We start from the raw sequence: 17,781 nt of genomic DNA on the forward strand, positions 1-17,781 counted from the left end.
TGATGGCAATGAAACAAGCTAGTGGTTTGCAAGATTGAGTTTCTCTAGAGGCGTAAAGTGGACCGGGCCGGCCCATTCCAGCCCACAGTTGGCCCGTCGCCTTCGTTGGTCAAGTCGCCCGTCCATCAACATTTAATGGGTCTGGCTCACTCTGGCCGGCCTTGTTTAATTATTCAAAATTTTAAAATTTGCTTGGCTCGGCCTGCATCTGGCTGAAAACCCCAACTCAACCCAACCCATTAAGAGGTGCCTGGTCTAGCACGGCACGTTGACCTTGGTCAATGGGTCTGGCACCGTTTTACACCTCCACGTTTCTCCATATGTACATGACGACCTAGTTTGCCGATTGCTCCCCTCACCTTTGCAGTTTCCTGCATCACCGTTAGATCTGTATTGCAGTGGAGATTGCATGCAATTTCCTATCTCACCGTCCAATTTGTTTTTAAAATTTTAAAAAAAACGTGGATCTCACACTGTTGAACAGATTTGACGGTGTTGCAGGAAACTACATGGAGAATTCCACTGTAGAGACCCCGAACTCCTCTCCCCACCTCTTGTCATGTGGAGCGTTGAGGGTGTTGATGAGCCAATTTGTTTCTTCTCGTGTAAGATGAATTCCTCCTGTCACTACACTCGAAAAAGACGATAAACATACTGGTGAGAATTGATGAGGTGAATATGACGAGTAAATCAAACAAGACCTTTACCATCGCCCTCAATTGTAGAAAAAATAGGAGTTAACGATTGAGACCTGGAACAGGAGGACGGTTCATTAGACCCCACTCCCTTTTGTAATAACATGACACTTCCTGTTGCTGAGCACATAACATCTAGTCCTACATTGTCCTATGATCAAACACATTTTGATTTTGACATTCCAACATTAATTTCATCTTGGTTGAGAAAAGACGTACAAAAGATACAGCTTATCAACCCCCATAGGAACTCACTCTCACATGTGCAACAAACAAGATTTAACCCACAAAGTCCTAGAGGTGTAAAGAGGGCTAGCTGGTTCGTCTGGTACGACCCACAGTCAGACTCGGAAGTTTCTTGAGTCGGGTTGGTCCGCAAATCTCAAATCTCTTCCATTCCCTTCAAATCCCTCAATTCAAATACACTTTTAGGGTTCACGGACCAGGCTGACGAGCCTAACCTTGTTTAAGGGAAAATTTGAATTTTTGTGATCATGCAAGCTCAAAAAAGTGTAAAACACATGTGCTTAATCATTACAGCACAACATATTTTGTGATATCTATTCCTTTTTTACTATTAAAATATCTTTATAATCGAGATGGGTCAGGCCGGAAACATCCCCAGACCCCAGCCTAGCTCGTGAAGATCGAGGTGCTGGGCCGTGCCGGCCTGGCTCCAAACGTGCCGAGCCTCCGACCCATTTGGCAACTTTACCATGAACACATTCTCATCATTGGAGCTACAAATCAGTCGAAATTATTTCCACCAGCTGGCCAGCGGCTTACCAACCTGAAGCTCCAGCGGCCGGTTCAGTACAAAGCAAACAACAAAGAAAAATGACAAGAACTAGAGAGATCCATTATAACCTACTTGCAAAGGAATTTTTATTGTAAACAGCATGGTGTTCACACTTCACACTACAACCATGGATGGTTTTTACAGTAGGGGACAGCTACCCACCACGTCTAAATCATTCTAACATGTATATTTTACTTGTCTTAAATGAATTTTGGTTGTTTCTCTCAAGACCAACAACAACAACACCCTATAGCTATAGCAGGGGTGTCCTTAGGGTGGAGCGACGTGGACCGCCGCTCCTCATATTTTTTTGATAGACACTAGTACAATAGTAGTTCCAAACTCATTTAAATAATATATGACATTTATTTTTTTTTAAGTGGGTTTTTTTTAAGAATTTTTCCAGGGCCTCCAAAAACTTATGTACGACACGGGCTATAGCTATATATATATAGCCAGAGAGGAAGATTGTTGATCAAGATCACCATTAATCATTTTGCGTTTGTTCTTTTGAATCTTTCGAGCTGCTGGCGCTTGGACCTGCATTATCAATCATCGTCTGGATCATTGTTTCTTTTGAATCTTTAGAGCTAGAGCTGCTACTGCTGCTGGGAGCTGCAATCTTATCAATCATCTTCTGGATCATTTGACTTGTTTCTTCCTCGGACATTCGGTCGTCTTTGGTTTTTGACTCTGCGTAGGCCTTGAAGAATTCCTTGTTTTCTTTCTCCAATTCATTCCACACTGCAAAAGAAAAGAAACAACACACGTACGTACGTATATGTGTTTATTAAACCACCGGACTTAGGGCCTACGATGTCCGAGGTTGGGAGTTCAAACCAACCAACTATGCGATATTTTCTTATGGAATCTAGTTTCTGTGGGCTTGTGAGCTTGTCCAACTTTTGGACCCCTAACCGCACAGGTTTCTGCCAAGTCTTATCTGTTGTCAGCATGGTGCAAAATATTCTAGCGGCCCGAAATTTGCGTCACCTTTGTTTTTCGAAGGACATATTGGACAGTGTGGTTCTCGGTTACCAAAAAAAAAACTACAATAGATTAAAATTTTGAGGTAGCAAGTGCAAATTACCAGTGGAGGTGATGACAGGCATGATGTTTGCATGTTTAGAGAGAGCTTCCATGCACTCTTCTTTACTCATGTGGTAGATCAAACACTTCTCTATCATGTATTGCACCTACAAATGAACCAAAACCCAATATCACTAACCAATAAAACAAACATCAATCTAATCTAATGGATTCCAGTGTTTTTTGTCACAACGATCCCAACTGCTGAGATGGACGCATAGATTTCATATCGATTATGCGGCCGCATGTGAAGCTAGTGATTTCACATGAATTATGTGCGTCGTCCACCTCAATATCTGGGATAACTGAAACAAAAAACACTAAGATCATATCCTTAGTATTCTCGTAAAACAAAACATAACCTAAACCAAACCATCATGATTATACACAAAATATTCATAAATACTAGCTAGCTATATAAAAGAAATATATATGAACTCATGCATGTATCTAGCCATCTATATATCCACCATGTGTATGTATGAAGCAGATGAAGAATCTCCAGCAGACATGGTAGTAGCACTCACTTGAAAATTATGTGATCAAAGGAAGTGAAAGTTATCATAGAGTTGAAGTTATGTGATCAAAGGAAATGAAGTGAAAATAAGTATATATAAGAAAGAGGAAAGAGGGAGGGTGAGATGGGCCCCAAGAGTCCCAAGTGGGCGATTGATTATTTATTGGTTGAGAAGAGATTAGAGGAGAGTTGTAAATGACTAGTATTATTTGTTTTCTAGTCAACACTCACCCTCCCACGGGATAGGGGAGCTCTAATTCGTACTCTAATTTTTGACTTCAATTCTCTATCAAAACCATGTTAAATCATGAATTAAAATATGTGATTAAGTAATTTAATGTTCATAATTATAAAATATAATAGATTTTGAAAAAAGAAATCTAAATATTAAAATCTAAACTATAAACCCTAAATCCTAAACTCTAAATCCCAAAAATTAAAAATTAAACCTTAAACCATAAACACTAATTCCTAACTCCTAAATTCTAATGTCATTTCAAAAAAAAATTCATGATCTAACATGAGTTTTGGGAGGAAATTGGAGGTAAGAATTGTTATTACAAGCTGAAACCTAGTTATTATAGGTCAAAACCCAACTCACTTGGGTTAGTAAAACGCCTTGTAATTGTGTTAGAAAGTGGACTTGGCTTATTAACACATCGGTTGGGATGGATGTGGTATTTAAGTCATAAACCCTAGCGTCCATTGCAGGAGCCTTTTAGTGCAATATATGCACAGGTGTGAAAACTGATATAAATTAAAGATTAATTCTCTTGTGAAGAAATGAAGATGAGGAAGAGAGAATCAGAAATAGATGGACAGAGAGGATGAAGGAACAATAGAGAGAGTCCTTGTTTCATTCAAGATATCCAAAATACAATAGCCACTAAAAGACACAATAAATAGAGAAGTCTACAACAGTAATATAGTCAACAATGGTAATGTCGGGTAGGGTAGTGTGTGTGACACGTGCTACTCAAATCTTAAATAATATCTGAATTGAATTAATCCGTTCTCGTGGATGTGTCGAGCCCACGCGACTTTATTGTTCCTGGATTGTTTTACGTAATGATACTTGAGTCGAGATAATTCTTTTAATTGGACCCTTTCACTTAACGATATTTGAGCCCAACCGGATAAAAATACTTAGATATAAAATTTACAATACTATATCGCACACGCACAACACCAATTACACCACTACACAATGGGCCCACATGACACATGGTACTTGAGTCTAGATAATTGTTTCAATTGGATCGTCTCACTTAACGATATTTGAGCCCAACCGGACAAAAATACTTGGATATAAAATTTACAATACTATATGGCACAACACCGATTACACCACTACACAATGGGCCCACATGACACATGATACTTGAGTCTAGATAATTGTTTCAATTGGACCGTCTCACTTAATGAAATTTGAGTCCAACCGGATAAAAATACTTGAATATAAAATTTGCGGTAGTATATCGCACACGCACAACACCAATTACACCACTACACAATGGGCCCACATGACACACCTCCCATCAAATGGTACAAAACACTATAAATGATTTTTCTGTCTTGGTTCGTTTCTTAATGAAAGCAAACCCTTGTGAATGATTTGAGACAGTAAAAACCATGTCCTACATTGGGTCAAAGGTTAATGTGGGTTTTGTCCCTAAAATGATCTTCGAGTGTTCGAGAGTTAGACACCACTTATAAATTGTATGAGAATTCCACATCTAAACGATGTGGAACTCCTAACAAAACCTGGTGTGTATATATATATTCTTACTCAGATTGAAAGTTTGAAACTATTAGTAAGGAAAATTCGTAAACATAAATTTAATTAGGGCAAAGCAGAAGCAGATTAGGGTAGACTCATTATTGGTAAGTTGTGATGCAGCTTCAATTCTTTTTTGCTTTGGAGAGCTAATTAATTAATTAATGTCGTCAAAGGTTGTTCTGTTCACTAAATGTAATTTTGGTTGGTGGGTCCATCTAGAATTCTCTCTCCAATAAACAAAATATGGATTGACAGCATATATAAATCATTTGACATCTAAAAAGGAGAACTTCCCTAAACTATGGTATTTGATGGTTGGGACCAAATATTTGACATGTCAAAAGGAGGAGTAAAATATAATATTTGGTCCCTCAATTATATCCATAATTTCACTTTCGTCTTTAATTTTTTTTTGCTCTTAACTTCGTCCTTCAATTATTGAAGGGAGCCGAAAAAATCCAACTTGACATCTATTTGACATATCGGAGTAATTTTTTTTTTGATAAGCCACAATATAATCAACAAAAACCAAAAAGAAACAAGAGGGCGTAGTGTTGCTCTTGGGAACCATGCACACATGCTGTTGTTGTAGCAGAGTACTGCAACCAAATTTAGCTCCTAGTGTAAAATTTAACAAACGGGAACGATATTATCCTTAAACTATCAATGTCTAGCACTTTTAGTGCTTAAACTTTACAACAGAATAGTTTGGGGGTTTTGAATAGTTGGGTATTTTGGGGGTTTTGTGAGATGACATGTGTAAAATTTAAGTCAAGTGGAATGATAGGTGTAAAAATTACGTCAACTGGTATGTCACGTATGACTTTTCTGATGTCGAAATCATTTGAGGGACGAACGAGATACATTTGAATAATTAAGGGACGATTTTAAAAGCAAAAAAGGTTTAAGGACAAAAATAAAATTAAGGGTATAATTGAGGGACTAAATATATATTTTTGTCATTTTGATATGGTCAGTGATTGTGTAGATTGAGATTGATGATGTGTCAAAATTTGATTGGCTTAAACCCCGAATTTGAGGGAGGGAAATTCCCCCTTCTCACCCAATTCTGATGCTTTGGGCATTCCACATTTTCCGATAAGATTACTTCCTTCTTTTCTTTGAAGTTAGGGGGAGCAAACGCGAACTTTAGTACCATCAAATCGAGTACGTGTTTTAACTACCTTAATTGAGGGATTGTTGGCATCCGATACGATAACACAAAAACGTAAAGTGAGAAAAACGAATCGGGATGGTCAATTTAAGTTGAGAATTACCCAATGAAAACTCAAGTAAAACAAAAAAAAAAGTGATTATCTGATTTTTTTTTTTTGAAGAAATGTAGGATATAGATTTGATGGTTGCTTGAATGTATATATAGATTGCAATTGGGAAAGTAGTAGTGGACCATGCAACAAGTTGGCTAACCGTAAGCAAGGTACAACTAGCTGAATCAGGCGTCATTATACGTGTGTATGTGTGTGTGTGTGTGTATATATATATATATATAGTTTGTATTCTCATGGCGGGATAAGTTAACATCAATGGTGGTTGATGGATTATAATTTGTACATACATGCACATGTATATACTACAAGAAAACAATTATTGTGCGATGGAATTTTTCATCGTAAAATAAAGAAATTCCATCACAGGTATGATCCGCGACAGAATTTGTGACGGAAGAATTCCGTCGTAAAATTACTCATCACAAATATTTTGTGATGGAATTGTACGACGGATTTTGCGTTGGATAGGCGATGAAAAATTAACGGCAAAACTGCTTTGCGATGGAATTTTCGTCACAAAATAATAAATAAAAAATAAAATAGTCCATTTTTGTGACGGAAATTACATCCATCACTAATTGCCACGACATCTATTGACGGAATTTTCGTCGCAAATAAATAAATATCAATTAATTGATGTTCTAGACAACATTCCTGTCTACAGCTCGATTAATAGCTCTCTTAATCAAGATTATATTCTTTCTCGTTCTATTCATGATGATCATACAATGTCAATTCGAATTAGGTTGATTGCAACGATGAGAATCCTAACGGGCAATCAACTAGAAAAGTTCTTTCTAGATAAGCTAGATAGGTCTCATTCGAAAACAAATTTGGGTTTAAATTGATTGATTTTACTCATGTAAGGATAATATTTAGGGTAATGCCTCATAGAATGCAAACTAAAATGAAATTTTTTTTTATTAACCCAAAACAACACTATACAAGCTTGCCTTTGGCCATCCAATATGAGTCTAATAAATTAGCCCATCAGACTCTCGCGCACATAATTTTCTTATAGTCAGGATAGCGCATGACTTCAAAAATATTGTTTTCAGTGGGAATCGAACTTGGAACCTCCCGAGTGCATATGATTTGACCTTAGAGAGATTTACCTACTAAGTTATCGTCAAAATGGTTGAAAGAAAGATATTACACTCTAAAGTCTAGCACAAAGTATCCTTAGTCCATTAGGTGATCTTAATGAACAAACATGTAAACTCGTACAATATGTAGGGTTCATTTTTTCTTCCTAGAAGACACGAGTTCAAATCACAATATGGCCAAAACGTCTCTCAACCTCATAAATATGATGCATGTGATGTCCGGTACTGTAATGAAGGTGCCACTGCAAAGTACAAACTTGGTAGGTTTCTAACAGTATGGTCAAGGATGCCGTCAACAACTCGTGTTCAAATCGGTTGGGTGATAATTTTTTGGGGTTTTCAAGATTCCATGCGTGTGGGTCTACTTTCAAGGAGAGGTTAAGAGCCCTAAACCCTAAAACCCAAACCCTAAAACATGGACTGATCAAAATTTTACCATGCAACCTACTTTCTAAGAGGGAGGTTAAAAGTCTTATTCCAAACCCCAACCCAATCTTACCAAATAATTATTAGTGGCCCACTAATGAGTAGCCCAAAATTTATTGAGCTGGGCGTGAACAAAACCAAATTTTGATAACCTAGTATTGGGGGTGGGCCATTGGGAGGCCCGCACGAGTGAGTTCTGCAAAGTAAGCAGCGTCAGCACTCAGCCAGCCTATAACCCCTCCAAAAATTCACGCGCAGATGGCTTGGCGCCGCGAACAGCTCTCACCGCTCGCTTTGTTTTCCTTACTCATTAGTTTAAGGCAGGTTTGGAAAGTCTACTTCTTTGCTTTTTATTCACTCCTTCTTTGACCAACCTAACACTTTAACCGATGTGGGATTTAGTTGGCCCTCCTTCAATTCATTACTTACATATATTCACTCCTTCTTTGACCAACGTAACACTTTAACCGATGTGGGATTTAGTTGGCCCTCCTTCAATTCATCCCTTACATGCTCAACATTCAATTCTCTAAACCTGAGTTGGTTCGTTATAGAATATGATTTTTGTATAAGCTCTTGTAGTCTTGTTCATTGCCACTTAACCTGGTTTATCAAACTAGATCCATAATCCATTGTCACAAATCTCAAAATCAGATTATAACTCGGCAGTGGGCAGAAGCTACAGAACTTACAAATCAATTGAATTTCAAAAACAGTCAAATTGTTGAATGTTGTTACATGTACGGTGCCTGCTTGCTCACAGAGAAACCATCAACCATAATACCTAGATTTTTTTTTTTTGGTGACAAGGGAACCCACTGAAAACACAATCTACCGGACTCCACCCTAATGGTAAACCCACGAGCTACATGCAATACAAACAAATCACATGGGCCGGTTAAATCCTGGGTAAAAGCCAATGTGGAAATAACGCCAAATTGCACCAGAATGGGTATTAGAACATATATACGCACATGCGCTAAGAGGTTCAAATAGCAAACTTAAAAATCTGAACTAACGATTTTTTGTTGATAATACCTAGACCCACAACAACAATGAAGCCTAATTACAGAATAAATATCAAACTATGAGAGTTAGTCAGTAACAGGTAGCTTTCTTCTGCCTTGCTAAAATCGGCATCAAATAATTTGTCAAAAAGAATCAGGGAGGATTTCCTTACTTCTGAGATAACAGTGGCTCCAGCTTAGGATCATTGTTAAACAATGGTCTTCTATCTCCCGATTCCAACTCAGAAATTGATAAATCTTCCCCTCTTTTTCTAGCTAACCTTTGTAAAAAACCTATTGGTTCCTCTGGTGCTGGACCTGAAGTCTTTGGTGTTTCTTGTAAGCTCTGCACGCGCTGTAGGCAAACTTGAACTGCATCATGGATTCTCACAAAATACCATTCCTTACCAATCAACTCTATAATACCAGATTTGGATAATGTCAAGAGGACCTCTCGGTTTGGATTGGAAATTGCAATCTGCAAAAAAAATCCAGCAAGTAGCAGATATTATAAGAGTCTCCAGATGAATACATATCTGTCTGATATTAGGTGTGGCCTTATCAGAAATATTGTCAACCTGGATATTCCGTGATTGGTACTCCTGATGCAAATCTTTCAGAGCTTGAATGGCACTTGAATCTATGTATGTAACAGCTACAATAAAATTGAAAAGACATAAGTGAACACAACACATCAGATACTTCTCTTTCAACGACTTCATGAGTAAACTTGGCATAACGAACCATTAAAGATGAAGTTTCTATTGAATCTGTGAGGATTTATTCACACCCAACATGCTGCAAGATTAGATATAAAATTTAGGATTTAACTAATCCATCAGTTTTCCCAAGTCCATCAAGTGTTAACATCCACCTAAAGGAAAGTGTATACAGATTGTTTACGTGTAATTGCGTATTGTAAATAACATATCATGGAAGTTGAATAGGGAACTCTAAAACCCTTTTTTCCTCATTGGCAAGAGTGAGGCATAAAAGGAAGAGGAATTCCATTGTCAGCATATAAGCCAAATTCTAGAAAAAGGAACAAAACGACAGCTCTTTTATGCAGTTACAGATTATCTAGCATCATGTTTACTCCTCACTATAAAAGTGAGTATAATATATGCTTTTCCCAGACATGGGAATAAAATATGGATGAGCAAAACTTACGTGCCATTTCTATTATAACAAAATGAATTCTCTCAACTTCTGGTCCACGGCTTGTAGATTTGTCGACATCAAGTTCATATTCCTGTAGCCTGACACAGAAAATTTGGAGGACTTAAATTTGTGTCTTAGTTTGGGGAATTGCACCATGGAATTCAATAGAAAATAAATGGGGCACCACGAATAAGGAAACACTAGTTTTTATTAGCTGCCATCCATAAGTTATCCTAGCGACCAACAACGGCCAGTAAGTTGTAACTACCACCATTGAAAATTTCCCCTAAATATCATCAATGACTGCCACTGGCCTTAAAAATAATCACCAGGTCATATATATATATATTCATAATTGGAAGTCTATTGCTGCTAACTGCAATTATTGTTTCTTATGGTAAACCAAAAGGCTGACTGTATTTTCAAATATAAGTTTTTTATGGTAAACCAAAAGGCCTTATGAAAGTAAGAAGTCCAACCTGTCCTTAATGTAACTGATATTTGCAAAATAGATAGGTGCATCAACACGAACGATCACTATCCCATTGTAGGTATATGCTTCTGGATACTGCTGAGTATTTCTGTAAACAGTGGTGCCTGGAAGTCGCCCCAAGACAGCTGCAGTATACACCAAATTTTATGTTAGCACATTCAGACTTCAGTTATAAGAAAAGTCCTATAAGTATTCTCAGATCAAATTACTAGAAGAAACTCTGCCAGATTAGTGCTCTTAGCATCCGTTTTCAGCCCTCAAAATAAGTAGGGGATGTTGCAAGGTTAGAAGTCAGAAAATAGTGCATGGAAATTGTTATCGTTCCAAAATGTGCCGCGACAAGTCAACTGATTCAGCTGCAACACATTTAAGAGGCCTAGGCAGCATAAGGGACTTTGTGGTCAAGGAGATAAAGGAACCCACAAACTGCTTAGCTCCTTTTCTTTCATGGAAAATTATGCTAGGAAAATTCATAGTTTTCCATTGTATGTTGAGGAAAGCAAGTTAGTTTTAGCCAAACATGTTTTTCATGACAAACACTTACGTAGGCATGATCGCTTGAGTAGATTTTGAAAAATTCAGGGCACGAAATGTTTATAACATGACAACAATGAAGATGATACTAATTGATTAAAGACAGACAGATGCAGCAACAATTTGAAGATGGAATTATTAAACAGAAAATAATAGGACAAATACAGGATATACCAAGTCCCTTAGTTGGAGACACAGGTAAATCACTTACCAACATGTGGATTTGCTGATTCATGGATTACAAAAGTAAGTGATGCACCAACCTACAATTTTCAAATCAGTTAAAGCTTAAAACTTAAAAGGTTTAAGGATATCTTCTTCAACATTAACAAATATTATGAAGCCTATACAAATATATTAAATGGATCATGTAATAGTCAAAAGTTGAGAGTGACTGGTCACAAGAGATTCATGCCACCTCTACAGCTAATACTCAAAGGGCATCATCAGTGACTTTTTTTTGGTAAGTGTCATCATCCATTACTTCAAATACATACCCCAACGAGGACACCAATTTCAATACCAAGGAATAACGTTGTAGTGCTGGTAATGGTCCAAAGAAGAAAATCCTTCTTGTCCACATGCCATAAGAATATAGCTTCATCGTAATCCACCTGAAAATGTAAGCATTGAATTCGATAAGTTGTTGAACAAGAAAACATCACAAAATTATCACAAAGGATAATAGGCAGCATGGCGAAAGGGTGTAGCGTCGTCTTCCGTGGGGCAACTTAAAGGTGTCAGAACTGGCATAATAGTACGCAAGTGTAGAGTATCCAACCAATTCAAAGATAACAAAATTGAATTATCCAATCAAGTTAAAAAAAAAAGTAATAAATGGATAAGTATGAGAAGTAAATTACAACTGATTGAAAGCATTAATTGTTTTGAATTGAATACCAAGATATTTGTTGCAACCAGTAAAATACAACTGCAGAGAGTATCAAAGCTAGACATGAAATGAAATCGAATAACCCATAAATTGGTTCACTCACCAGGCCTATTACTGCGGAGATCACTATTGCAGCCAATACACACTGTAAAGGTGGGAAAGGCAAAATCTTATAATAAGCATTTCAGATAAATACAGGCCTTATCAATAGAAAGATTATGGAGACTAATTCAACAAGGGGGAGAAGACAAATAATAGCTTCAAGTATCATATTATCTAAAAAAATAATTTCCTGGCTCAAAACAAAAAGTAAAGCGCACACAATTTTTTTTTGAATGCAAATCTCATAATACAGTTCATTTCCTGTAGAACACATCGATCGGAATAAAATGCAGACACAGAAATGGGAACAAACCTGAGGTATGAATTTAAATAATGGAGTCAAGAACAAAAGAGCACAAGCAACAATAATTCCCATTATTACTCCAGATAAGCCAGTTTTTGCTCCACTTTCATGATTCACAGCAGATCTACTGAAGGAGCCTGCATGTCATGTTCGAAAAGACTGCATTAAATAGAGATTAACAGTAGTCCTTTTTTTTAATAATAAACAAGATAGAAAAGAATCAGCAGGATTATTCACTCCAAATTCCTTCACATGGCATGAAAAACTAAAACATGTATGCAGCCCTTAAGACCACAAAGAAGTCTAACCTGTGATGGGATATGCTGAAAAGAATGAACCGAAAATATTGGAGACACCAAGACCGAACAACTGTTGAGAGACATTAAGCCGATTTGTTAAATAATGCTAGTAGTCAATCAACTCCTTCATTATAAGTGGATCCATAGGAAAATTCCCTTAACCACAAGAAAATGCTAGCTGATCTATAGGTAAATTCCCTAAACCCTAATAAATGTTAGCTGATCATAGCTACCTGAAAAAGAGCTTCGAAAAGTCAAATTTTCAAAAAGAAATAGCCAGGTAGCACTACTTTCACTTTTAACATACATCTAGTTCATATGAACTCGATATGTTCATTGCTGAGAGCAAAAACCGATGAGAGCCTTTATTATGGATCACATGCTTGAAAATCAAAGACAATAACTGTACATATGAAGAGAGATAAGAGTACTTGTCCATTTCAGTGTATTTGAAGAATATGAAAGAGAAGATGGATATTTATGTTAATGCCTTCATGGTGATATTAAGAATATAAGGAAATATGTATTATTAAACGTCCTACTTTGGATTAATAAAAAATCTAGATGCTTCATGCATAAAACAGTGACCAATTTTGCAATTTGCAGTGAACATGTGATGCCCTCCCCAAAGTTGAAGTTAACCATATCGCAAACTTACACAAAGCACAAAAAATCCATTTCAAATGATTGATATGGAACAAAAACAATGACAAAGAATAAGGTGAGTCACACTAATGAAATCAGTAGAAAAGATACTTTTCACTATGTAATAAATATACCTCTTGATTCGAATCCAATTCATACCCATTCTTTGCTGCCAAGGCCTTGGCAATCCCCACAGATTCCTATAGTCAAAATTGCACAGTGAGCGGGCTGTTGATGAGCAGTTTTTATATTTTTCTTCACAAAATTGTTAAACAATATAAGCATGATGACCCATAAGGTTTCTTACCAATATGGCTACACCAGTAATGAGAAGAGCAGTTGGGATCAAAGACTTCACATATCCAAATTCTTTAGGAATAGAAAATTTTGGGAGGCCCTGGGGTATTTCGCCCACCTAATACAACACAAGAATTATTTCTCATTTCTAAATTTATTAACTCGAATAACAAATGGTTTAAGTAAGCATTCCTAAAATACAATTGAAGTTTTTTAAGAAAATCATACAAAATCATTGACGATAAGTAAAGTTTTATTTCTCTAATTTTACAGTTTTCTTCTTTGAATAAAGGAAATAAGTTGGATCCTGATCATTTTCCATGAAATGATGTATCTTTGATTTGCCATCACTCAATCTTTTTTGTCTTTTTCAAGCTACAGCCAACATTAACATCCAAATCTATCATGTAATATTTTGAGCACAGAAGCAAAATTATCCCCATGCTAGAGCGAAAAATGATCGTATTGCCACCTCTGCAAGCAGTGATGGTCAATTAAAAATACTCTTTAACTGTAACACCTAAAAAATCAGCAAGTCAGTGATGTGATCTGCAAGTTGATGATAATATTTTGAACACGGTTATCTTTTATTCTCACCAACGAAATGGAAGATGGTTGAAATATTTTCACAAAAGTTGTACCCAAGACAACTGCCGTGAGTGGACCTGCTGCTCGCAGGAACCGCAAGTACTTCCTTGATTTTCCCTGAACACAGAACATCAGAATTACAAACATAATCATGCTAAAGAGGAAAGACATTACTGTCTCACATCACGAAAAGGATAATAGGATCATACCAAATGTTTCATGACCAGCATAATTGCTAGTAATATTGATCCCATTACGAAAGGTGGCCATGAGAACTACAAAAGGAGAAGACCACCTATGGTTAAGGAAAGCGACTAATAGGAGAGTTTAGACAGAAAAAATAAGTAGAGAGTACCAATAGGAGAGTTCAGAATTCCCAATGAACAATTGGACCAGCAAAGTTGACCAAGGAAGATTAATATAAATGTTTTTGCGATATAATAGTCAATTATGCATATTAAACCCAACGCAACCACACTAAGGCACAGACAAGAGCAATAATTTTCAGAAATCCTACATAGTTTTCAATCATACCTGATCTGCTCCAGATATTATGCTTTCAATCAGAGGCACAATTTTGCTACTTTGGGCAATATCATATCCCAAGAAGTACTTGATTTGAGATAATCCTATCACAACCGCAGAAGCAGTTGTAAAGCCAGATATTACAGAGTGGCTAATAAAACGAATAAGCCACCCAAGCCTAAAAGGAAAAGGAAAGATGCGTAAGTTTCATATAAACCAAAAACCTCACAGCCTTCATGTTCCCTTCAAAAACAAAAGAAAACAAGATGCCAAAATGTTGGTAGAGAGGAGACGAGACAATTATATATCCAATAGGAATGCTAAATTCTGGGGCACATCTAGGAGATAACTCTGTGATGAAATTATGATCCTCGAAACACAAGCATCTCAATTGAAAGAAAGTATATTTTAATTACCATACAACTCTATTTTTAAGACAAGTGAATGTACTACAATGCTTCTCCTACAGCAGCAAAATTGCAAGTTTGGCTGAACACTCGGCCACTGAAAAAGTAGAAACTCATAAATTTCTAATCATGTACAAAAGCAGTCATTCAATCAAGTATGCAAAAATACAATTTAGATTCTGTGACCAATTGCAAGAAGAATATATCAAGGACAAGCGCATTACCTTAGCAGTCCCATTATACATTCCATCATGCCAACCATAAGCGCCAATAATATCACAAGCTCTGTGTACAATTCATCCGATGAATCAACGATTCCACCTAAGGTATTAGAGACAAGGAGAGACACCAATGCTACAGGACCAATAGCAAGCTGCCGAGATGAACCAAATATGGCATACACAAATATAGGCACAAAACCAGAATCTGATTCAAAGAAACGAAATCAAATTTCAAAATTACAACAAAATGATAGACATAAAACTGTGGTTGGCATGCCATATGTTTGGTCAAGTACAAAAGTAGTACCAAAACCATGCAAGAGTAAGATGTCTGTAAGTTGTTAGCTTAGAAGTGACTATCATTATTAGCCCCTGTCTAGTATGCTTATTATAGCACTACAAATAATAATGTATTTAAAAATAACAGAATTAATTTTAAAACTCCAATTTCCATCATAAATGGAAAATGAAACCACTTTTGCATTGCTGCACAGAGATCTTAAAGCCCCAACCATCTTCGGTTGAGAGTAAAACAACAATTTTGTCAAATACAGCACAGTCGCAACATCTTTTCTGTACGTACATAGTCCATAAATTGGTTGGAGCCCAGCCAGTTTTGCGTAAGACATTGCCTGGTCATTTAAAAAAAAAACCAACAATTAAACCGCAAAACCCATAAAATCAACAATCAATACTAACCCAAAAACGTACGTCAGCAACTATATTACGAATCAGTGAGAAAGTAGAACAACAACTTCGAGCCATAACAGCAGCAACGAGAACACTACAAGATGAAAAGAAGCATGAAAAGACAAAATAGAGGGACAACACAATGTTGGAATAAAACAACACGAACTAAGATTGTCTCTGGTTGCAAAGGATCTGAGATTGAATTTGGAGTTCCTTATCCATAACCTTCTATCTCATGCTACCTAGTTCAGCCTAACTAATATAGAAAAAGAAGTGCTAACCCCCAGAAGAAGGAAAAATCTTCTCAGTGCATTCCCACTGAAGCAATTATTGAGTAACAGTAATAGATGACCGAAATAGTTAAAACCCACTAATGAGAACCGTGCAAAAAATCCATCCAATCATAAACCATTAAGGTGCTTGAGCCAATTCATACAAGAACAACCTATCAACAGACCACCATAAACAAAGTACTCTGAAGTCTGAACTTCTCAATCATTTACCAGAATCGGGGAAGACATAATTATATGTCCAGTGAGTTACAGTCGATTGCTTGATGCAACCATCAAAAGTCAAAACACCATGTACACCCAAAAAATTACGATCGACAGGGAAAGCGTTGGAGTGAAAGCGCCAAAAGTGCAATTAAACCGCGATTGTCCCATTCGATTCAGTTATGAACAGATGAAATTTACTGTCCAGTAAAAAACGACAAACTACATATCACGGCAGCTCCTCTTCGTTTTGACCGGTTTCCTGATTTTCCTCTTATCCACTAAAGAGAACTATGGCTTCGGATTGGGCAGATATGTGTTTATGTAGAGCAGAATTGTTCATCTCTTAGAAATTGAAAACAATTCTGTTTTTCATTTACTGATAGACAAACGAAGCACGAGCGAACTCTCCGATTAAGAGAAACAAGAACGAGAGAAGGTTAATAGAACAGGGGAGCCAGAATTACCTGCGGAATGAGCATGACGCCGACGGTAGTACCGGCCAAAAGATCGACATGGAAGTATTCCCGCCACTGGTAAGTCCTAATCCAACGGTAACAAGGCAAGAAAGTCTCGATCCACTGAATCATAGTCATGCGCTTAACCTTCGATGACCATCCCGCAAACATATTAAGCAGAAGAGACTGGGGAGAATGCGATGAAGCATTCGGGTGCCGTAAGGGGATGATTTTGACGGGTCGGGTCGGCATGGATGATCCAGCAATGAAGGCACCGGAGGAGGAGGATGTCGCCAGGTCAGATGGCGCTCGGTGAAGCGTAGCTTACCTCCATGCGCACCGTGTGCGCGTCAGAGAAACAGCTGGAGTGGGTTCACAGTTCACACACTGGTTCGTGGTGCAGAGAGAAAGGTCGGCCGCTGCGGGCCACCCCAAACTGTAGGACAGACTGGGTCGTTATTCGCGGTGGTGGTGTGTTTGATGATCATCGATGGTGGCCCTTTTATACGCATTGCGCTGGAGTTGTTGAAGAATTAACGCCACGTGGAAGAGTCAAGCCTGGAATCTGGATAACAATGGTTTTTTTTGGATTTTTTACTTCTATTTTCAATTGTTGCCTAAATTAACGTTTAAATCTTGGGTGGACCTACATTGAAGTTAATTCATCAAAAAATCTAAAGATCCGAGAGTTTTTTTTGTCTCAATTATCCCAAGTACGGAGATAGAAGATAGATGTACATGACTCATCTGAAATTATTGTTTCACATTATCCATACAAAATTATGTGCGTCAATCTCAAATTTCGAATAGATGAGAGAAAAAATATCAGTATCCCTAATACTGCTCTTAATTCATTATTAGAGAATTCAACAACCCAGTATTAATTAGGGGTGGCAAAACTTTGTATGGTTCGAATGATCAAATTTGTTCGGAACATATTAAATCATAAGTTATATATCCAAA

The 17,781-nt window shown here is 37.2% G+C and overlaps 1 protein-coding gene, 1 non-coding gene and 1 pseudogene across 2 annotated transcripts; all 3 read right to left on the reverse strand.

Annotated features, from left to right (window-relative positions):
• Positions 1 to 1,981: 1,981 nt before the first annotated feature.
• On the reverse strand, positions 1,982 to 3,095 carry LOC119981260. The gene is made up of 3 exons (XM_038824314.1): positions 3,054 to 3,095; positions 2,585 to 2,690; positions 1,982 to 2,238 (listed from the first exon to the last, which is right to left on the reverse strand). The coding sequence occupies exons 1-3, from the start codon at positions 3,093 to 3,095 to the stop codon at positions 1,982 to 1,984; spliced, it is 405 nt and encodes a 134-aa protein (XP_038680242.1).
• Positions 3,096 to 7,875: 4,780 nt separating this feature from the next.
• LOC119981559 lies at positions 7,876 to 8,025 on the reverse strand. The gene has a single exon (XR_005464171.1). It is a non-coding gene; the product is annotated as a U12 minor spliceosomal RNA (small nuclear RNA).
• A 618-nt stretch (positions 8,026 to 8,643) lies between these two features.
• LOC119981007 lies at positions 8,644 to 17,152 on the reverse strand (annotated as a pseudogene).
• Positions 17,153 to 17,781: the final 629 nt, after the last annotated feature.

Source organism: Tripterygium wilfordii, chromosome 16 (genome assembly GCF_013401445.1).
Source record: "Tripterygium wilfordii isolate XIE 37 chromosome 16, ASM1340144v1, whole genome shotgun sequence".
Taxonomy (NCBI): domain Eukaryota; kingdom Viridiplantae; phylum Streptophyta; class Magnoliopsida; order Celastrales; family Celastraceae; genus Tripterygium; species Tripterygium wilfordii.

What these genes read in the sequence shown, in the direction of transcription:
- LOC119981260 (XM_038824314.1), bottom strand. Translation starts at nt 3,095, where the DNA reads ATGTCTGCTGGAGATTCTTCATCTGCTTCATACATACACATG. An exon ending in CTGCTTCATACATACACATG is followed by an intron (nt 2,691 to 3,053) that starts GTGGATATATAG and finishes GTTCATTTGTAG; the next exon opens with GTGCAATACATGATAGAGAA. An exon ending in GCCTGTCATCACCTCCACTG is followed by an intron (nt 2,239 to 2,584) that starts GTAATTTGCACT and finishes TTTCTTTTGCAG; the next exon opens with TGTGGAATGAATTGGAGAAA.